Source organism: Calidris pugnax, unplaced genomic scaffold (assembly GCF_001431845.1).
Source record: "Calidris pugnax isolate Ruff unplaced genomic scaffold, ASM143184v1 scaffold44, whole genome shotgun sequence".
Lineage (NCBI taxonomy): Eukaryota > Metazoa > Chordata > Aves > Charadriiformes > Scolopacidae > Calidris > Calidris pugnax.
Genome location: NW_015094506.1, coordinates 37729436 through 37752894, shown reverse-complemented (window position 1 = coordinate 37752894; position 23459 = coordinate 37729436). Strand labels below are relative to the sequence as shown.

The window sequence follows — 23459 nt, the reverse complement described above, 5'->3', positions numbered from 1 at the left end:
GTGCGACAACCTGTGTTATCATAGTAGGATTTGATTTTGCTTTATTAAGTATTGAAAACATAATAACATGTAATGTAACCATATTTCTCCCACACCATAGGAAGACTCTGAGCATTAAATATCAAATAAGAGCTGTTGTTGACTTTGGTATTTTATGTATCTCTGTATTGGATGACCACAAAGATTTGGAATTGGGGGATGGGAGGTGCAGGGGAAATGTTTAAGGTGACTGTGCTGTAGTTAAAGAAATTTGCTTGAAGACTGATTTAAACATGTCCCTTCTAGTAACACATAATATGTTGTTAAATGGGTATTATCTACTAGATGAAACTTTTTTCAATCAAAATTGTTGTTCATGGGAAGACTAGCAAAATTTTTATCTTTTTCACTTTAACTGACAGGTGTGACTAGCTTTTCAGTCTTCAAGATGCATTCAGTCCTCATCTGTTTTGAAACTAAGAATACTTATCAGAAATTCAGTCCTGAGCAGATCCAGCACCTTTTGTCCTCAGGGGAAAGGCACATGTTCTGAAATGGTTGGAAGTTTCTTCAAACAAGAAGTGAGAAAGTGGAAATTTAACAGCATAAAATAGTAGTGGCAACTTACTTGCTTTTGTGTTTAAAAAGTATATGACTTTATGCCTCTGCATGGAACAGCATGTCTCAGTCTATAGCACTATGCCTGAATCCCCCAAGCTTCAGAAGAAATACGTTGACGAGCTCTTGCATTAGATTTTCCTTATTCTGTAATATTTTTCAGCTTCTCAATTTTCTCAGACTGTTGTAGTGCCTCCTAGAATTGGACCGTCCTGAGAACGTACGTGTGTATTGTAACTTTGTTATGGGAGTGTTCCAGTAATAGATCCATGATGTGAACTGGAATGATACATGAGTATCTCCACTTGACTGATGTTGAGTATCTTTAGCCAAGTGTGCTTAAAAGCCCTACTTCCCATTTTTCAGGCCTTTGTATAGACAGCTGAGATCACATGGGGTTTTCTTGGTTTTTCACTGCAGTGCAGCTGTTTGTCAGAACAATGCTTCAAATGGTGTGTTAAAAAATAAAATAAAGTCGTATATTGCATCTCAACAAGTACACTGTAGAATGAAGTGTCGTCTTTTATTTTGACAAAAATAACTGATGCTTTAGCAATATTCCTGCTAGTAGCTTCATTGGGCACTGTGTTGTCCCCTTAAATAGGGTTTTTTCCTCTTTCTTGTCCTCCCCGTGGTGATTAAGTCTTGTCACACAACACTTCAGTGTAGAGCCCAGCATCGCAGCGTGATGCTGAGAATACCAGCATCGATGATGCCGGGCCAATATTCTGCACTGAGGTCAGGAAGTCGTTTAATGAAGAATCTGTCCTAGTTGCCTGTGGAAAGACCTCTCGCTTCAGCACTGTGTTATGTGTGACATCTCACCAACCACTGTTTAGACCCACCACTGCTTCAGCTAATGGCCAGCCTTGCTCTTTGTCGGTGTGCTCGTGCTCTCTTCAGAGAACAGCAAAGAGATTGTAAGGGAGATGGATGGTGCTTACTTTGGTGCAAGATATCATCCAGAACTTCTGATTAGTATTTCCATGACCTATTTCCATGGCATAGCAGAGTAGCAGATGACTGATGAAACAAGGGAAAAAACCCTTTCATCCAGTAACTACATTTTGCCAGTGGAAAAGCTCATATAGCTTTTCACTGATAACAGTTTTTACTGTAACTCATTGTCTGCACCTAAAATGTGGAAACCTTTTCCCTGAGTTACTAAGAATAACCTCTGATGATCTTGAAAAGTGCTTCCAGAGAAGTCCTCGAGATGGGTGTATTAGCAAGCATGCACTCTCTTTATGTTGAAGAATGGCAAAAAGGGGGATTTCTGTTCCTGCTTCTGTTCTGTGTTAAAAGCTACATATATATTTTTTCTAACCCTTTCACTGCACCCTGTGTGCTGCTGCTTAGTAATGACAGAGAAACTCTAGTGTGCGATATGAGGACAGGCTGAGAGAGTTGGGGTTGTTCAACCTGGAGAAGAGAAGGCTCTGGGGAGACCTTACAGCCTTTCAGTACCTAAAGGGGGCCTGCAGGAGAGATGGGAGGGACTCTCTATCAGGGAGTGTAGTAATAGGACAAAGGATAATGGTTTTAAACTGAAAGAGGGGAGATTTAGATCAGATATCAGGAAGAAGTATTTATTTTTAACAGGATGGTGAGACAGTGGGATGGGTTGCCCACAGAAGCTGTGGACACTCCATTCCTGGAAGTGTTTTAAGATCGGGCTGGATGGGGCTTTGAGTAACCTCGTCAAGTGGGAGTTGTCCCTGCCCATGGCAGGGGGGTTGGAACTCAATGATCGGTTTAGGTTGGAAGGGACCTTACAGTTCTATGATATAAAACAGTTTCGTTTTCCTCCTCCTCTTGCAATGTCTCTCATCTCTTTCTGCTTCCCGAGCTGCTACAGAAAGCCTTGCTTGAAGAGAGCCCTACCCATTGGAATTGTATGGTATTAAACAGCGTTTGCAACTTTAGAATGGTTTCTTCTGGCAGCTTGATGTGTAGGCAGAGCTGGTTGCTCCAGAGGTGTTAGCTTCAATGTTCTAGTCATCTCTTTCAGGAAGACATATGGCCTGATGAGCTGGAAAGAGAAGAAGGGGAGAAAACAGTTGCAGTTCTTGGTATTGGTTAAAATCATCTTTCATTTTTACAATGACAGAAAATTACATATCAGCCACTGCAAGACAGAGTCAGTTTAGAGTCAGATTTTCTTTTAGAGAGAGTTGAACTAAGTCTTATTTTGCATGAAGACCATGTTTTGGTTATTCAGTTCTGCTTACAGGAACAATCTTTTCCCAAAGAAGATTAAAAAAACCCCTCTTTGTCATGGCTGTTTCTGACTTATTAATTCCTTGCCTTACTAGGAACTTAGAAAAGCCAGAGCGAGAGCTTCCACCGTGTCCTGAGGAGCATGTCAGAGGTGCATCAAGTCAGGAACACTATGGCAAATCTCTCTCCTTCCCCGCTTCCCTCTATGTATTGTATTAGACATTGCAGGCTTAAGAAAAGTGAAAGTCTGAAAAAGAGGTGGTCTGTAAAGCAGACAATTCCTAAACCGTTTAACATGAGCACTTAAGAGCTGAAATTTAAAAAATACCCTTGAAAGACCAGTCAAGACATGGGAAAAGCCCAGAGGTTTCCTTGCTGGAATGGAAGTGTGTGGTACTCAGCTGCACGCTGAATGGGTTCTTGGTGTTTCCTCAGTAGGTTTCAAACAGCAGCCGAGGTGGGAGCAGTTTGTTCTGCGTTGAAGCCACCTCATCCTCACGGTGGTGCCACCAACAGTTCCCTCAAGGGATGGAGTCTGCTGTGTGAAAGAAACACCTTCGCTTCCCAGTGGCTGCATTTAGATCATAAGTTAAAGTAGGCATTTCTAATGGTATGTTAGAACACGCAGGTTTTGTGAGAGTGGCAGTCCCTCAGTGTTGCTCATTGCAGCCTTCCACTGACTGGTTTTCATGTTTGTAAGTTCCCCCGAAACTGCTGCTGTTCCTCTGTCCACAGTGGTGCGGTGGAGCCCAGCCACACTACATCGCTGGTTGATGAAGGAGTTGCTGGGCAAGTATTTTAATTCTCATTTGTTATTTCTGCTAGTTCCACAGCTTTTTCATGACAGCTGCTTAATTGCGCTTTATCTAATAAAAGTTCTGTCCCCACTGACTAGGTAGCAACAATCTGAAGGCCAGACTGTGGGCCTCCAACATGAGCCCAGTTACTCAAGCCAGAGGATGCTGGGGTGGCTGGATGCTGCCGGGTGCTGAGCCTCACAGATACACTCTGCGTCTGCTTTTCTAGATAACGGGGGGTGGGGGAGGAGCCCTGTTAATTCTTTCTGTCCTTCATTCTCCTGAAAAATAGTCAACCTACACCTGCAGGGAAAATACACTGAGGCTGAGTTGCTACCTGTACCCAACAGCGTGTGGGATGGTGTTTTCCCATAGGGCCCGTTACCCCAGTCAGGACATGGGATCAGTGGGGCAGAAATAGAATTCAGAGTGTGTGGGCAACTGCTCCCGCTATTTGCTGTCTTCTACAATCTCCATTTGACAACGTTACAGAAGTTGAATACACTTTTCTCCTATAAATAAAATAGCTTGAAGGTGTCAGGGAGCATTGTGCTGTGCATTTTGGAGCTCAGATACTGGAATAATGAGTATTCTAAATCTTAATAAGAAACAGACTCTTTAAAAAGCAGTAATTTTTTTGGAACTAGTAAAAGAGAACATCAGCATTCATTCACAGATTCAGAAACAATTCATTTGTCTCAGTTTTACCAGGCCTGTTAAAATTTATATACTCTGATTATTTAAACAATTGGCCTTTTTTTTTTTTTCTGTAGTGGTAAGGAAAATGCAATGTGCCTCTAAGCTGTGGGGAAGGGTGCTCTTCCAGCACATGGTGAGGAGTGGGAGTGTAAAATAATCCTTTTAAACTGCTTGAATTTCCTTACAGCTTTCAGCGTCGGTATGTTTCAGTACCTCTTGAAAGATATTTCTGTATCCCTCCGAGTTGTGGATAAGGGAGGGGAGGGAAGAGCCGGCCTGGAAGCACCGGGGGCAGCCCTTCTCCCCCGAGTGAAGGCAAAGCGCTGGAGCCAAGAGGGGATATGGCAGTTTGGGAAAATGACACCATTGCAATTTTAATGGTAGTTTCTCTTGTGAGGAAGTCGAGGTTGCTGATGCAAGAGGTAAACTGGTTATCATCTGTGGAATAGAGTAGCACGAAGTGAGATGCTTTAGTGATCGCTGACTCTGAAATTATTAGCAAAATAATTTGGAGTCGTGGTGGCAGAGCTCAGTGCATCCCAACGTGAGGAAGCGTCTTAACGTGAGGTGTTACGTGTAATTGATACCAAATTAGTCTCATAACAACAGTGATCACATGGAGAATAAAATAAGGCCTATTTAAGCACAGTCTTACTAGGTTTGTGAATGAATTTAAATTGACAAAAACCCCACTGCCAAAGACCTCGGTTTATTGATAAATGCAGAGAGCTATTCATTATGACAGCGCTCCTCAAATAACACTGCCCACACTACAAGCTGCCTGAATTGTCTCACATCACTTTAAAACGAATGACCAGTTTAAAGTGCTTGTGAAGCAAAATAAACATGGGAATTCAGCAGCTGTTCAAAGATGTACCCTTCCTAATGGGAAATAACATTCCCGTGTAGACAAATCCTGGGCAGAATTTGGGTTCCCTTTAATTTGCTCTTGATGCATTTCAATATGACAGAATTCAGTCTGGAGGGGAAATCCTGCTGCTTTTCTTTCTACACCTTGGAGTATGCACAGTGTAAATGGTAAAAGCATGTCAATACTCTGGTTCATGGTTCACTCCTTGTAGTTCTTTCAGCTGGGAAAAAATGCACCCAAAGAGTATCAAAATTAAAGGAAGGTGAGAAGTAGTGGAAATTCAGAGATGAATAATGTAGATGAATAATAGAAAAATCTTTCCTGTATGCTCAAGGAGGGAAAACCTGTGGGTACCACGGGTATCCAGTAATACGTCTGAAAAGCAACAAACTGTCTCCCTGTATGAATGCCAGGAAGGTGATCCCAGTCACTGCCATCCAGACAGGTGATGGGTATCACAATACCTGGGTGTGTTTAGAGGGGTCACAGCAACCAGCAGAGCAGCCCTGAAGGGCAAGAGCCAAATGGGAAGTGGGGGTTGTCCCTAATAGCGAGACTTTTTAAGCACCCACAGGTACCGTGTTGATCATAAGACAAAAAATGTGCTCCAAAAGAAAAGCCCTAATGCTGCAACCTTTGTTATTTCAGTTGGTCCTCTTCGTCAGGGTGGCCCTGGTGTCCCCAGGGTGGGTGGGTGTCCCTGGGATGAGGAAGGGTGGCCAGGCAGCACCTGCAGCAGCTCTGCAGCCCGGCAGAGCTTAAGGCACAGAGGGAGCAGCACCCCTACAAATCTGTACTGGAGGAAGGAGAGGTGGAGGGGAGAAGCACAAAAAATTGTCAGCTTTTGGCAATTTGCTGAAAATATTCTTAGGGAAGTCAAGAGCTTTGTGGTGGTTTCCATTCTGTTGCTAACAGCCGTGCCCTGGGGCAGTGAAGAGGATAAGATAGCGAGGACAGAAGGGTAGTGAAAATCTCCCTTTTGGCTTCCCTTAAAATAATGAGCAAACAGCACAGATGGAATAAGTGAGGCAGAAGAAGAAATCCAGCATAAACATTCCCAAGAGTGCCTAAAACGAAGACATTCTTTGTGTGGAACAGGAGAGTGACTAAAAGGCATTTTCTCCTTTATTGTTTCTGTTTTGGGGAGGGCTCCCTGAAGACTGCTCAGATCTCGCTACAGAAAAGGACAGTGTCAGTAATTCTCAGTCCTGTGACCCTCCAGATGTGTATTTCCATCCTGGAAACATCATGCTGGTTTTTGTGTGTGCCCCAACTCTGTGGCTGTGCTGGAAGGGCAGGTGCTGGCGTGGGCAGAGCCGCGGAATCCAGCATCTCCTGTCCTGCCCTGCCCTCCCACCAATGGGTGATGCACGTCGTTTGACCTCTCCAAATTTCCAGTCTCAAGGTTGTGCTGGCATTGCCTGGTTTAACACTGGGATGTTTGTCACATGTGGAGATTTTTAATTCAGACCCAAGGAATTGCTAATAATAGTTGTGAATAGCATGCAATTAACTTTCTCCAGCTGTTCATTAATTTTACCTAAGCCACCACCCATTTTTAGAAGCAAGTTCTTTGCCAGAGCCTTCAGTCAGATTTCTTCATCCAGTATAATACTACCAAGCTTTTATTTAAAGTGTGTTGTACTAGGTACCACTAATTAGCTAATAAGTAGTTCCCAGATACATTCCAAGTGAATGTTACCCTCTCATTTCCACTGAAAATAGTAACTGTAATATTACCAGTTTGTACTTCAGCACATCCTGAAATGAAGTCTTTAAAAGGGTTGTGTGCTATCCATCAGCACGCGTGGCCTTTATGGTAGTGCCTTGTACAGAAACCTCATTTGGGTGGGGAGTCATTGCTATCGCCACAGAAAAATCCAGCAGGAGAAATTTAAAGAACAGATTTATTTTTTTAAAGTGACTCATCACAGAAGGAAAGAAACATTACAAAAAAGCAGAATTAATTTTTACCTAATTTATTAATAGTAGAAATAAAAATAAATTCCTAACAGGCAGATTATTGCTGTCATTTGTAAATTGCTATTTAATCTTTCTGTGGATTAAACTGCAGATCTGCCTGGGATTGAAGTCAACAAGATTTGGTCTGGACTCAAAAGGTAATTTTGTAGAGATATCCTGAAGTAAAATAAATTAGCATTGTTTCCTCAGCATGGCAAGAAGTGTTAATAGTTCAAGATAGCTTTCCCTTCTGGTTTTTATTCTTAAATCCTGGTGTTTGCATCACTCTGTGTAGCCAGGCAAGACTTTTTGAATGTGCTTTGAGAAGCAAAGGGAAGCTTTGGATCTATTTATTTCATGACTTCAACTTATTTTTCCTACTTCTTTTTGTGCAAGGTTAGTGATGTATGCAGAAAGCTTCACGATGTTTGAGGAAGCCATTGGCTCACGGTCCTGAGTGTTTGAATGCAAATGTAGACAACTAATGGTATGTTAAAAGTGTGAACAAACCCACGTCATCCATGCAGTCAGACCTGCGGGGCTGTCAGTTTACTTCATTTTAGAGACTGAGAACTGTAGAACTGGCTAAGAACATGAAAAATTCCATCAGTTTTCAGTTTTCAGTTAAAGGTAATCCCAAACATTAACTTTTAAAAAATACCTGTGTGTTGTTTGCATCTGGAAAGTCAAGTTCTGATGGAGCATTTTTGAAGTGCTTGATGTAGTAGAGAAACAGGCTCTGCATAAGGACATCCATTCTCCACTGACTGCAAAGGAAGGGATCCCATTAAAAGCTCAGAAGGTAATATGATTTTTAAAAAATTATAACATCTTGAGTAAGTGCATTGTCTTTAATTCAGTGTATATTTGCATGCATTGGGGCTGAAAACCTTTAAATGATGACCTTCCATCAGGTACTTATTGAACCCTTTCTCCCCTTTTAACAGCACATTACAGATATAATGTGAATTTCTGAAGAGCTGCCTTCGTGGTAGCTGTACGCAGCATAATGACCCATCAACACCCGAGTGGTTCCATTAGCACAGAGGGTGAGACAGGTACCTCAGCAATTCTTCCACCTCACCGACATCCTCTGCGTCAGCAGCGCCTGGGGAGGCTCGTGCCTCCTTCACGGTGAGAAATGACTGCACTCCCTGAAACCACTGCAGTGCCCCACACTCATCACAGCTATCGCATTAAAAACAACTGCATAGCTTGATCTAACTCCCACCGCCAGCAGTTTCATGCCGTGTATTTGAGACTTTGCTAGAGTTACTCCTGCTTGCCATCGGGTGATGCAGAGCAAGGCTTACACAGGCACCTTGTCTCTTTCTTCAGATAACAGTCAGGGGTTTGCAGGTTTAATCAGGATATCTGTTAAGGATTGTTGCCACTATGACATTCCTTTAGTGATTTTTTCCAGCTTCATTTCTTTTACTCATTAAAAATGTGCATTTCTCTTACATTCAGATAAGAAAATACATTATGATCTAATATTGCAAAGACTAATTTTCCTTTTGTGGCTTTAGGATCACAATGAGCAACTGCAGCTCACAGACACTAAGCTGAATGCCCGAAGGGCAGCATCAGATTTTCTGCAGATATCACCTGTCTTGCTTAACCTGACTGGTTTTTACTTGACTTTTTCTTCTAATGTGAAAATGTCATTATATACTAATTTAATTCTGCTCCAGCAGATGCTTTGTTGTATAACCTAAGCCTATAAGCTTTTTCCATCAAATATCTATGCTGTTGTTACTGTCATATATCTAGCAGCTTGTGAATCAGCATGAAATTTATTCATATGCTGTAATCAAAAAATTAACAGGTACATATTTAATATCTTACCAATGCTTTCAAAAAGTCTATTGCATCAAGTAATCATTTCAGAGTTTATCAACCAGATTTGTGATTTTGTCCATATGTGCTTGATACAGTTTTTCAGATGTGGATTTCTGGGTTCCTGGTGTAACACCTGGTCTTCTCTTTGGCTTCTCCGCAAAATACATCAGTTACAAGAAGCTCCAGAGACACTAAGGTGCTGTGCAGAGCTGGAACACCTTCGGTTCCTGCCACCTGAAAATATGACATGATCTGACATTAGCAGGGTCAGGAAGAAGCCACATCCATTCCACAGCCTTTGTACTGGGGCAGTGTCTGCCCTTATCTCGTTGATTGGCGTTAGTTATAGTACTGTATACAGCATGTTCGCTACAATTCCTCCTCTGGGCAGACGACATGACCTGCAGTCCACCCATTTTAATTATGGGGAAAATGATAAATTTTTTTCAGAGTAAAAAGAAGTTCTTCAGGGTTCAGGCAGTTGTTTAAGTTCAAAATTATTCAGTTCGTTTTTTAATTAACTCCTTAACAAACTCTCTGCAGACTAACTGCTTCCCCTAACTTGGTTGGGTTTTTTTTACATGACTAGTTACTTTTTACAAGCTCTAGCAGATAATGATGGAATATAAAGTATCTGCCCCTTACTGCAATATATTAATTTTGTCTTCCTGCTACTTTCCAAAGAAAATGCTAATTCAGTGTAACTTCATTTTCTGCATCATAACTGACAGCTTTACCCTCCCTGCCCACTGCCTGATGTGTTTGGCTGTTAGGGAACTTTGCCACTTGTCTTCATCCCCACAAACAAAAGGGGTTTGATCAATAACTTTAGCTTGTATCTTTAGGCATGCTCTAACGCTAGCAGTAGGGGCTTCTGCCAAAATCAGTATTTTACAATATAAACTCAGCATAATGGCAAATTACTCAACCACTGATATTCTCTATTCGGAGGTGTGTAGCTCAGTACAGTCAGGCTAATATTGGAGACCTCCATGTTATTACACCTAAATTACAGCAGCGCCCAGCGAGAGCTTGGCCAGACTGGAGCCGGCTCGTGCTCAGCGATGTACCAGTGCAGACTGTGTGCAAACACGTGTGCAGTGGCTTAGCCTTACCAATGTGAGTATTTCCACTGTTTTTAGTATGGCTGACTGTGTAGGACAATAAAATTAAGAAAGTGTGTCAGGGTTTATAGAACCAGGGACACAACCAGCAGCACGTGCAGGTTTGACAAAACAGCGCATGAATTAAAAATGTTTTTCCCAAGGCTACATCAGTTACAGTTGTAGGATTACAAGAGAAAACTGTTATGTTGATAGATGAGAATCCAGCTCTTTAGTAGATATATTGCATGTAATCTTACCCTAATAGCTCTTAGGGGTGACATCACTTACAAAGCAAAATGTTTGCTGCCAGGAATGGAGGGACATGATTTGCAGCAGTTACACAGCACTTACACCGCAGTAGCTCTCAAAGGCGTATTTTCTTTCTGGGTTTGGGCATCTTTCCAGAGGTAACAAAGACGTGAAACCTACCTAGGTAACATAAGGTTAGACAACAGGTTTAGCTTAGAAGTGACCTCTGGAGATCATCTGGGCCACTTCCCCTGCCCTGAGCCCATCCAACAGGGTCAGGTTGCTCAGGGCCACCTCTTCTAGGGTTTGACCACATTACGTGTTGGTTTTCTTTTCTCAAGCATAATCAGAATTTCTATAGTTCAAACTTGCATCCTTTCCTTCTCATAGGAAAGTGAAGAGAAAAATGTTTCTTCAATAACCTTCTAAAATAAAAGAAATAAAAGAAAGCCAAATAAAATAATTAAATTTGTTTAAACCATCTGAAATAAGCAGAAATTCCCTACAACATATCTAGGAGGATCTGTTGGCAATTTTGCCCTTTACTAGAGGACTGATAATTACTAACTATCTCTGGAACTAACTACCTCTGGAAGAATTAGTATTACTTCAAACCTTTATCAGTTTAGTTTGCCTTGTGATAATTGTAGGCATCAAGTTTGTTTGCACACCATTTTAACATCAAGTCAGTAGAACTACTCAGAGCATATAAATGACAGAAAGTGTATTTATTATTCAGGTTTTGGACTGAAGTTTTACTTAGTCCAAGTGCACAGGAGGCTAGGATATTCCAAAGAGATAGCCTCAAAATCTAGAGAACACTGATGCAGACAGTAAAAACAACAGTCACATCAATGACCCTGCGTGGCATTCCCAGCACTCCAGATTCCTGGGGAACTGTTCCTGTTCCTCCTCAGCCCGGGCAGGTTTCTTGCCTTTGTCTTACACTATACCTGAGCTACTAAGCCCTGTAGAGAGCTGGGACAAAGCTGCTGATGGACTAGAAGGACTTTACTGTCTGTCACTTACTCTTAAGCGTTTGGCAGTTTGGTTGGGAGCGATGGTTCAGACCCAGCTGCTGGATATCCTGAAGAAAGGACTATTGGACACGCGCAGACCAGATCCGCAGCAGGGCACACTGTGAGTTTGCAGGTGCAAACCCTGTGCTGTAGTGCAGAGACAGCCTGCTACCACATGGCAAACCTGACTCATTCAGGACATACAAGACTGGGCAGGTAACAGGAACAGTGTGCATGTGGAAGCCGTGAGGAGTCTCACCTGTGCCAGATTTCTTGCACTTCTGTCAGGGAAATCAGAGGAACGCAGCAGTCCTACTGCAGGGTGTGATACAGATGCTGCCTACTGCTGCTGGACTCTTGCTGGTTCTGACAGGGACAAAACCACCATTTCACTGCGCTATATATGGTGTTCAATGTGGCACCTACATTGATCATTGAGAATTCTCTCTATTTCTCACATGTATAGAATCATAGAATCATGGAATCGTCTGGGATGGAAGGGACCTTTAAGATCATCCAGTCCAACCATCAATCTAACTCTGATAAAAAAACCAAAAGAAAACCATACAAAAGAACCCCCCACATTACTAAGCTATGTCTCTAAGCTATGTCAACCTGTCTTTTGAACACCTCCAGGGATGGTGCCTCAACCACTTCCCTGGGCAGCCCATTCCAATGCTTAATACCCCTTTCAATGAAGAAATTTTTCCTAATATCCAACCTGAACCTCCCCTGGTGCAACTTGAGGCCATTTCCTCTTGTCCTATCGCCTGTGACTTGCGAGAAGAGACCAATCCCTGCCTCTCTACAGCCTCCTCTCAGGTTATATATATATCCAATATATTTGGTTCTAATTTTTTTTTTGCAAAATACTGCAAGAATTTTTCCCTTCTGAGCTCTTTACTTCAGTCTACATCTCTGAGCTGAAACTAAGCCAAAATATTCATGTATAGGCTATAGTCACAGCTCATTCAAAGGGGAAAAAGATGATTATGAGTTCTTGAATAGTAAAAACAGATGATTTTCTATTTTAACTCATTCTCTTTGTTGTTATATTATTATTAAAAAGAGCTTTATTATTAACTAGGCAAAGCACTGGTTTTATTAGCAGTTTTCATGCAATCTTGTTGTTCCAGAAATATATGTTTTGGCATTGATGAGAAAATATGACCATGTCTGGAAATAAATGCCAGGAAATCTCCATTTGTACATGCCCATCTGCAAACTTTAGACAGCAAAAGCCACTGAAGACTGTATTCTGGTTCTGCATTACCTTTTCTGTGATATTTTCTTCTAACAATGAAGAATGTCACCAGCTGAAGTCTTCTGGACACTAAGTCCTTCCAGTATCTGGTTCAGTTTTCACTGGAACACCTCTTGATTACAGGCAGATGCCCATATTCATACACAGCAGCATCTGCCAGAAGATGTGACAAAGACTGTCTGATCCCCATAACTCAATATATGAAAAATAATTGACCTTACAAGCAGGTACATATTGGAAAGGATCCCCACCTCTGCACGTGTGGATGCCAAGCTTGAGACAAGTAAACCCCCTTCGCTCCCATGCATGCTGTCTGGCCTAACAGCCTCCAATCAATGGTTATTGATGCTCATGCTGTGCCTAACGGTCTTATGGCAGTTGGTAGAGGCAAATCCACCCTCTCCATGGGAATGCAGAGCTGTTCCCAGGAGGACACTTCCCTGTGGTGCATTGTGAGACTTGTTTTTTCTTAGCAGGCTTCAGGGCAGAAGCTGTGTTAGTTTGCCAAGGCATATGGCTTCGCAGGGCCTGCACGCTGTTGGGTTCTGCACTTACTGGCAGTTGTGGTTTGGGACACTAGATCAAAGAGACAGTTCGTCATTATGTGAAGGCATTGAGTATGGAGACTGAACACAGAGCATATGATAAATCTGGCAAACAAGATGAATACTGCGTTCTCATCCATCAACACTTAAGGAGCAGCAGAACAAGCCACAGCGTGGTAGGTGGGATTGTACTCCCTTGCTGACATGGGACAACCAGTAATGGCTCCACAATGTCTGGAGGATGTCATGGGTGTAAGGGAGGTACTCCAGTCTTTCAGGGCCATGGTACAAGACTGAAGAAATCCATTCAAGTACCAAAATGGGCTCTCAGCAATTTTACTTTGCAGACCAGTACGTTTAGAAGATTGAGGGTAGGGCTAGCCTGTGCATGGGGAACACAAAAGCAAAATGGCACTGGCTTGAAAATCCCCTGGATGTCAAGACTGCAAAAGCATATACAAACAGGTGTGACTTGCCTTTGTCACAGTCTCTAACTGGAGAACTAGAGGCCAATATTCCTTTGTGGAGCAGAGCCTGCAGAGCCTACAGATCCCTTAACCAAACAATGTGCCCTCATAAGAACTACAGACTTAGGGTTAAAGCAGGCAACGGAAACTAAGGATGCCATATGTGCTTAAATTCATGCCACGCCTGACAATTCTAATGAGTAATTACTCACAGCAAATGCATGTGCTGTTTTGTGGATTGTGAACTGTTGTTAGACATGTTGTACTGATAGCTTACAGATTCTAAAGTGATTCTTTTGCCTTTTGGGGTTGGGGTTTTTTTGAGTGCTCCTGGGATGAGGGCACTGTTAATCTTTATGGAGTATTTTGTGCCTAATTAATTGTAAGGACTTAGGTAGCTGAGGGCTTTTATTTTCCTTTACAGAGTAAAATATCAATTAAAATGTAAATCTCTGTGATTGCTGGCTTGGGGACATGGAGATCCCTGTAACTGAACTGTGTAGATTACTCACTGTTTTCAAATACATTAATAATAATATGTTGGCACAGCTGCTCCTCATTTCCTTACATTTAAATGGACAATATGAAGTGGTAAAAACAAATGATGACCTGTAATAGTTTTGCCAATGTATGCAAAGGGATTAAAATAGTTGTGTAGTTACAACAGCTGATTGATAATCACAGAATCACAGAATCTTCCAGGTTGGAAGGGACCTTAAAGATCGTCTTGTCCAACCGTCAACCTAACTGACAAAAATAGACACCCGCACAACAAACAAGAAGCATCACCATCACTAAACCATACCTCCCAGCACTACATCAACCCATCTTTTGAACACCTCCAGGGATGGTGCCTCAACCCCCTCCCTGGGCAGCCCATTCCAATGCCTGATAACCCTTTAAGTGAAAAAATTTATCCTAATATCCAGCCTGAACCTCCCCTGGCGTAACTTGAGGCCATTTCCTCTAGTACTGCTGCCTGTGACTTGAGAGAAGAGACCGACCCCCACCTCTCTACAACCTCCCTTCAGGTAGTTGTAGAGAGCAATAAGGTCTCCCCTCAGCCTCCTCTTCTCCAGGCTGAATAACCCCAGCTCCCTCAGCCTTTCCTCATAAGACTTGGGCTCCAGACCCCTCCCCATCTTTGTTGCCCTTCTCTGGAACCGCTCCAGCACCTCGATCCCTATCAAGAAGACTGCAACCTGCATGAACAAACCTGATGAAAAATGCAGGTGTTTCACTTACCTCCTTGCCTTTCCTCAATTCTTTTCCCTTTCATGTCTTTACTTGGACTTGGTGCAGGGCTGGCTAGAGACTACCTGGATGACAACTGTTTCTCCCCTTTACTTGCTTATCCATCTCCCTGGAATCATCTTCACTCCGCAGTAGCAAAAATGGAAAAGCCAGATTAACTCCATTAAGCATCTGCAAAGGAATCTTTGCAGTGAAAGGCACGTGCATCTCTCCAGAACAAGACACCAAGGTCTAACCCATGCTGCAGCAAGAGGGGAGCTGCGTTGCTGTCCCTCACCTCAACTCTCCTTTTTATTCCACAAACCTGTGTAAAGTTCTCTTTCCTCCTGCATTTCTCTGCCTCCTGGAACACGGTCTGTCTCCTTTGCCTCTGCGGCAGTATCTTCCACAACTCTCTTCCCAAACTCCCTGCAGGACAGCAGCGGTACACTCAGCCTTCTGGCAGCACAGCTTATCTTGCAGATCTCAGAGCTCCATGCAGAACCCAAAATTCTTTAACAAACAGGCAAGAAAAGGATTCCCTCCAATACTACTTCTGTATGTCAAGATGTAGGATTAAAACCTTCCTTTCTCTTAATATACCATTTATTTGAAGGCTGATGCACAGAAATAGCAAGAAAACAATTGAGCATATGTGACTGCTCTGAGCAACTGTAAAATTACAACATTAGCACTTTCCTTTATTTTTCATTAAATAAAATCCTGACATACTGTAGCAGAGGAGACACTGTGATATCCTAAGGGTTACAGCACTTCCCTGGGAACTGATAAATCTGAGTTTTAGGCCCTCTTCAGCCTGAAGAATTTGAATCTGTACTTCTCAATAAAATGCCTAATCATGCTACAAAATAGGCTTCAGCAGTGGTGTTCTCCATCCGTCCTGCTGAAGCAGAGCCAATGTGCAGCAGAGAGTGCAAGATTAATGGGACCAGGGAGAGGGGACAAGCAATAGGGGATCTGTGTGCAGCACAGCGAGATAAGGACTCTCAGCAATTTATGAGTCCTGAAGAGTTTTGTTCCTTGTTCCAAATAATATTTATGTATTTTGGCTTGTGATGCTCAAACAAGCAGGACTAGCAGCACAAAACGGGGCTCTTACCCCTTCACTTAGGGTTTAATTAAAAAAAAAAAAAAGCCATTATCATCTCATTTGTACTTCCTTGTTCATTTGCATTATGAGTTTACTTCGACTTTAAATGCTTCTTGCTACACTGAAGTGGCATTATGACAGCCTGCCTTGTGATACTTAATACCACTGCCTGGCAGGATGAAGCCTTTACTTTGCAAACTTCAGAGTGGAGTTTGAAAGAATGTTGCTGATTGCAGTCTGAACTGAGCAAAGCAGTTAAACATGTGCTTTGCTGTCTTTTGTCCAGAATTGGAAATTTTGAAGCAAGAGACTAAAACAAGAAACAAACTGCCTTCTGTCAACAGAAAGATACAAGTATAAAGGCACCATGAACTCAATACACAATACATTTATGTCTTTAGTCTCATCTGAATTAATACAAACTGCCAAAATTAAATTCAAATAAATTTTTAAGATGCTGTTTTCTTTGTTTTTTCCCTTGGTTTAGTTTCTGTACTTTGATGGGCTCTGTCTGAATGTATATTCAATTTCATGTTGGTAATTCCATCTCTAGGTCGCATGCACTATCATGCCCAGCCTTTCTGATACTGTATGCATTTCCTGCCATGAGCAATCTGTACGCAGCTGCAGTCCCTGCTACTGAAGCATTTCAGCACCAAGTCTCACTGTCTTCAGCCACGGTATTGACCCTCCACAAAACATCCACATTGGGACTCCATACACCTTTCTGGTTCGCACCACTGTAAGCTCCCTTGACCGCACAATGATGAATGCCATAATGGTATCAGAATAAAAGCCACTAGGTGAATGCTGCAAAAAGTGACAACAACAGGGAGAGACTCAACAGTACTCCCTGTTTTATTTTGTTGGTTGTTGTGGATAACTAGTTGGGAAGTCTTCTTGAAATGGTTTTAGCTTTTTGCATATAAAATAGCTTTTAAAATAAGGATGATAGTGTGTCTGACTTCTCGTTTAGATTGGAGACCTAAGATGTAAGTGACAAACAGTTACGTTTATTGTTTAATCAACACACCTCTAAGAGACTGATAATACCTTAACTGGCTAATGAACAAATGTCTAATATTAGCAGTATTCATTCACACCGCATCACTACACACACAAGTAAATACACAAGTTCTGAGTTACAATTCTGTTGCCTGTTAGTACTAGCAGTAGTAATTCACAATTATATTATTATGAAAGAATTGTATAAATGCATGCAAGCTCTGTCACGTTACAATTCAATTGCCTTCCCTTCTTTACTTAGTACTGGGACACAAGCCCATCCCTTCTCACCCCACCCTTGTGCGCCAAGTCTTTTGGACTTAGACCTGACAAGAGTTCAGTGGGTTGTCCCAAGGGTGTTGTCCAGCATCCTGGGGGGATTGGGGCCACAAATCAACTTTACCACTGTAGGTGTTCACACTTCCGTGATCAGAACATCCCACCCTTCTTTTTTCTCCACAGGATTATATCTAATTCCTATTATTTTAATTATTTCCTGGTTTTTTCCTATTGAACTACTTTAATTTCTAGCATCCTCATTAGAAAATTAAGGAAGTGTGGGATAGATGAGGGGGCAGTGAGGTAGATTGAGTCCTGGCTGTGTGACAGAACTCAGAGGGTTCTAATTAATGGAGTGGGGTCAAGTTGGAGGACTGTGACCAGTGGTGCCCCCCAGGGGTCAATACTCGGCCCAGTCCTGTTCAACATATTCATAAGTGACCTGGACGAGGGGACAGTGTATCCTCAGCAAGTTCACTGATGATACCAAATTAGGAGGGCTGGCCAACACTCCAGCTGGCCAACACCATCCAGCGTGACCTGAACAGGCTGGAGAGCTGGGCAGAGAAGAACCTAATGAGGTTCAGCAAATACAAATGTAAGGTCCTGCACCTGGGGAGGAAGAACCCCAGGCACCAATATAGGTTAGGGGTGGATCTTCTGGGAAGCACTACTGAGGAAAAGGATCTGGGAGTCCTGGTAGATAGCACACTTTCCGTGCGCCGGCAATGTGCTCTTGTTGCCAAGAGGGCCAATGGAATCCTGGGCTGCATAGGGAAGAGTGTGGCCAGCAGGGTGGGGGAGGTCATTCTCCCCCTCTACTCTGCACTGGTGAGGCCACAACTGGAATAGTGCATCCAGTTCTGGGCTCCCCAGTTCAAGAGGGACAGGGAACTACTGGAGAGAGTCCAACTTAGGGGGCAACTATGATGACTAAGGGGTTGGAGCACCTCCCTTATGAGCAAAGGCTCAAGGAGCTGGGGCTCTTTAACCTGCAGAAGACTGAGCGGAGACCTTATTTATGTTTACAGGTATCTAAAGGGTGGGTTGAAGGATGCTGGAGCCGGACTCTTTTCAGTGGTTTCCAGTGACAGGACAAGGGGCAACGGGCTCAAGCTGGAACATGGGAAGTTCCATTCAAATATGAGAAGAAACTTCTTTACGGTGAGGGTGACAAAGCCCTGGAACAGGCTGCCCAGGGAGGTTGTGGAGTCCCCTTCTCTGGAGATTTTCAAGACCCACCTGGATGCAGTCCTGAGTGATGTGCTCTGGGCAATCCTGCTTTGGCAGGGGAGTTGGACCAGATGATCTCTAGAGGTCCCTTCCAACTCTGACAATTCCGCGATTTGCTCCTTATTTTCCTGAACTCATCTTTTCACCAACCCTGCACCTCCCTTTCTCTGCCTAGACTCCTCTCAGACAAATGGGACCTATTTAATGACCTGCCCCTAATTATTTTCTCGTCATTGGTCCCAATTCTGCTACACCCCCACCCAAATTTGGTGTTTCTGACACTTATCTAGGCACTTTTGATTGCGTATGGTATTACTCATACTGTTACCTAGGTAGTCCCAAGACTCCCTTCAGCCCCTTTCATTCAAACTGGTTACATTTCATCTATAACCACACACTTTTTTGGACGGAATTATCTGACTTTAGCCTTGACTTCCCTCCCAACTCGGATGAAACCAAGCAGTTTCTTGTTTTATGCAGAGGCAGCTTGCGTTCGAGAGCAACAGAATAACCCATTTTGTGCTCACACAGTCTCTTTGCCCTTGAACAGTTTCAGTCCCCTCCTGGTTCCCATGGCAGGCGTTAGCTGGTGGTGAAGCCCAGTGGCAGTGGGGAAAATGGACAATGGCAGGGAGAAAGAGCCCAGGCCAGATCATGTCTTCCTGCAGCGATCTCTCCCTTCCTCTGCACAGCAGAGAGAAGCTGAAGCAGAAGGAGCAGGAGGGTGAGCAAGCAGCCAGCCAGCCCAGCACACTGCTGTCACCAGCCAGGCCTGCAGGCTCAACACTATCTCCTGCCACCCGCACCAGCCTCTTCTGCTTGAACATGTTACCAACACAGCAGACAGGAAAGGCAAAGGGACCTGGAATCAGCACTCCTTCCCCCAGCATTTAAATGAGGCTGGTTGTATAATCTCTTCATACAATCACTTCATCTGAATGAAAGGGAGCAAAAATTGCTTTTGATCGCTCGCTTCTACTTGAGAAATAATATACAGCACAGTGAGCAGAAACTTTTAAGGTCCACTTTATGAGAGACATATGTCAAGAGACACAAACATTCCTAGAAGAGATCCATTAGCAAGGAGACTTCAAAATATACTTTACTGATGTCAGCAACAGTATGACATTTTACTGTTAAGAGTCATTTTTTATTGACAGGGAGCACAGAGCCTCCTCTTACTGCCAAAGCCTCATCTCGGTGCCAGCAGCCACAGCCAGGCTGCATTGCCAGTTGCCACTTTTCCCTATCATCTGGCATCTCGCTTCACTTTGCTGCCAAAACCCTGCACCCAGTGCTAAGACCCGCAGTCACAGCTCACTGCCATCTGCCAGTTCCCACTGCCAGCCCCACACAGTGTTCATCTCACTGGGTGCCTCTGCAAAGGCAGGACTGCTCTCACGGAAGGCATGGCTGCTGCTCAGGCAGCACTCGGTACCTGTGCCAGCACTAACTGCAAACCCAGCTGAGCCAGAGCAGCCATGCAACCATGGGAGTAGCTGCTCTGCACAAGGGACACGCTGTCCCCACGCCACTGCTCAGTGAGTGATGCAATTCCAAGGTGGGCTGATGGGTTATGGACCACATGGATTAGAGTCACAGCCTTGACCAAAGGCAAGAAATGCCCCACAGCTGCTTCCCAGTCCTTAGCATCCTCTCCATAAAGACATCCTGGGGGGCTGCATCAAGGATCCAGGGTAGCATGGCCGATGTTAAAACCACCAGATTAAAAGGCAGCAATTCCCAAGTGACTGGGAACTGACAAGGACAGCATGCGGTTACCCTTGGGGAAATGGCTAAGCTGGGACAAGCTGTAACATAAGAGACAGTGAGTGGGATTCATGTGTAAACTCTGGACACCTACAATGTGGAAGTGATTCATCTCATTTTGAAGAGGACATCTGCACTTGGTCACATGAACTGCACCATTACATTTACTTATTTCTCCTCCTACATGATTCAGGAATAGTACTCTGCAATATCTAGCTCAGATGCCTTCTCGTTTGAAGAGGTAAATCTTACCCTGCATCTAGAGGTAGTGTACCCTCTGCTTAGAAGGCAAATTCTGGAGGCTACAGGTCTCTCCACCAGACTTTGAAATTAGTCTCTCACTTTTACTCATTTGCTTTTAAATTTCTGAACTTTCAGAACTTCAAAAAACAAGATTTCAAAAAGCCACACTTTACCTTCAAGGATCAATATACTCTATATGATAACATCAAATGATTTATTTAAACTGTCTAAAAATAATACTCTTTTTTTGATCTTTTGATAGAATTAATTAGAATTCATTCACTTGGCTTTCTACTTTGATCTGTAAATCAATTTCTGACCCTACCAGCAGCTTGTGAAATATTTATTAGCACAGGATTATTATCACAGCCTGATTATTGTCTAGATTATCCAGCAGTGTACATACCAGCATGTTATTGCTGAGAAACTTGGCTATGGTGTTTGTCTATATATTATGACAGTAATTTTCTGTGTCCCAGCCTCTGCCCTACTACAGGTTTCTGTTTACCCATGTGTTTTGGTTTGACAGTACTGTTCCACCTTCGGATGTCTCTTTGGCTTGCTCTACAGACATAATCTTGCCAAGCAAGATTACAAAATCTATATGATTAAATTGAATAATGGTATTATAATGAAGCAACCTTCGAAAGAGAAATTTAAATTATTCATGGATGTCATATTTATTTTTAAAAAGGAGTGTCTGATTTATGGTTATTTTTCTATGCCAGCAGGACTCCTTGCACATTAAATGTGGAATTAGATACAATTTAGGGGGAAGATATAACAGATGTCCACAAAAGCATATGTGTCATGGAAAAGATGGATAGGGACTGATACAAATACCTTCCCATAACTAGGACCCATCAAATTAAACTATGTTTGAAACAAATAGATCAAGGTGGTATTGATACAACAGGCTTAAGCCTGTGGAATTCCTTAACAGAAGACACTGTAGATGCCTGAAATTTACAAGTTCCAAGGGGAAAACAGAAAAAATACTCTGAGAAGAGGCATTTTGGAGGCTATTACACCACCACAAGCTCAGGAAATTCCTTGAACATAGCTGGAAGCTGGGACAGTGTTAGGGAAAAGGCATCCACACAGGTTGCTTTATTTTTATGCTTCCTTAGTTGTCCAGTTACAGCCACACTTGGATATAAAGTACGGGACTAGATGGACAAAAGATGGCTGCTCCTATATTCTTAAAGTTTGTAGATATTTATACCAAGTTTCCTCAGAAACAGTTACTAGAGGCTGGCATTATTTCCTCATGGGAAAACATGAAGAAGCACCTAGAGTCCGCATCTAGATAGCACACAAGTGTTAAGGGCGTAGGCAGGGGAATATAGGAGGAGAAATACCACAGGAAGCCTCTGAAAGCAAAAAACAAGCAGCTTGTTTTGCATTAAGTAACTGGACGAGCAGAAGAGAGAGGATTCAAAAAGGAATGACAAAGTGAGGATTAGGAAAATGGTCTGTCAGCAACATTCTCAATGAGCAGGACAAGATTGTTAACAGCAAAGCATGGTGAAATTATTACAATGTTGAAAGCCTGAGCACAAGTTTTGTAAAAGATTAGCTGTACTACCTCAGGCTATCAGTCCATCTTGTTCAATACCATCCCTCTAGGAGCAGCAATAACAAGTGCATAAGGAGTTTCAGTTGGTTGTTGTTAGAATGGAAAGCCTGTATGTTAGGGGCTGACAAAATACATACATAGGCCAAATACAGCAATGACAAGAGAATTTGGTGCATCCATCCCTCACTGCAGGTAGGAAGGACCGTTGTGCAGGAGCTGCAAAAGGATTTGTTGGTGTTTGCCAGGAGGCTTCAGGCCTGAACTAGCAACCCCTCTCCCCATGTGTGAGAACAACGCGGGCTGTACTCCATCCCCAAGTTCACCTCACGAGGTTCCTCACTGCCCAGAGAAGTTGAGGATGCCCCATCCCTGGAAGAGTTCAAGACCAGGCTGGACAGGGCTTTGAGCAACCTGGTCCAATGGGAGGTGTCCCTGCCCATGGCAGGGGGTGAGAACTAGGTGATCTTTAAGGTCCCTTCTGACCTAAGCCATTCTATGATTCTACAATTCTATGATCCTTCATCAGGGCTGTCACCATCAAGACATCCCTCTTGCTTTGCTCATTACGTCCCTGCCTGGATGGAAGGACACCCTCCAAGAAGTACTCCTTAAAGCCTGCACCCAATATTTCAACTTGAATAACAAGCAGGACCACCATATTGTTCACAGTGACTGAGGAAAGGGAAAATTCAAGGCAAAGATGAAAATCTCTGCCTTACTCATGCTGCATTGCAGATGACAACTGCAAATCTTTGAGAGAAATGTCAGCAATATGGGTTTAAGCATATCTCTGGTTTTCATCTAAGTACTGCTAAATATAAAATCCATAAACAACTTGAGAAGGAGGAACTGTGACCTGGAACTTTTGTCTGAATGCCATAGCTGCTGGCTACGATGCAGCACGCATGTCCTTTTTTGATGCTGTGTGGTCCAGCTTTTGCCCATAGGGTGATAATATATGATTTGTCCCCAGCCGGTTCCAGAGATGGACAGCAAGGTCTGGTCACTTCTGTGAAGATACAGGCCTGCACCCCATGAGGCTGAGGCAAGCTGAAAGCTGTCCCCCGCATTCCTGACAAGCTCTCTACCCCCGAGGCTGTTTCACCAGGCGTGACTAACCCCCCCACGAGCTCTCAAAAGCAAGCAGCTGGAAGGGTTTCTAATGAGAGCACCCACGTCCTGACGTGCCCTCAGGTCCAAGCCCTTCGGGGCACAGCCTGCTTGGGTGCGGGTCTCCCTTTACCTCACCACCCCCCGTCTCACAAGCCAGGGGGCTGCGGGCGGCGCCGCCCGCCCCGACCTCCCCCGTGCGCGCTGCGGGGCGGGCCTGGGGGAAGGATTGGGGACTGCGGGTCTGCGGGTCCCCTC

At 43.4% G+C, this 23459-nt stretch overlaps 1 protein-coding gene and 1 long non-coding RNA gene across 3 annotated transcripts in view; one reads left to right on the top strand and one right to left on the bottom strand.

Moving 5' to 3' along the window:
* The window catches only part of MOV10L1 (Mov10 RISC complex RNA helicase like 1), a 40216-nt gene extending 30901 nt beyond the window's left edge, over positions 1–9315 (top strand). The window contains exon 27 of one of the 2 annotated variants that reach the window (XM_014963480.1): positions 9143–9315. In XM_014963480.1, coding sequence (XP_014818966.1) covers positions 9143–9239 — 97 coding nt within the window. In that variant the 3' untranslated portion in view covers positions 9240–9315. Of the gene's footprint in view, positions 1–401; positions 539–9142 lie in introns of those variants that run through there. The other variant, XM_014963481.1, reaches the window with a different exon arrangement.
* On the bottom strand, positions 86–9205 carry LOC106901116. The gene is made up of 3 exons (XR_001414245.1): positions 8995–9205; positions 7808–7913; positions 86–2629 (listed from the first exon to the last, which is right to left on the bottom strand). It is a non-coding gene; the product is annotated as an uncharacterized LOC106901116 (long non-coding RNA).
* Positions 9316–23459: the final 14144 nt, after the last annotated feature.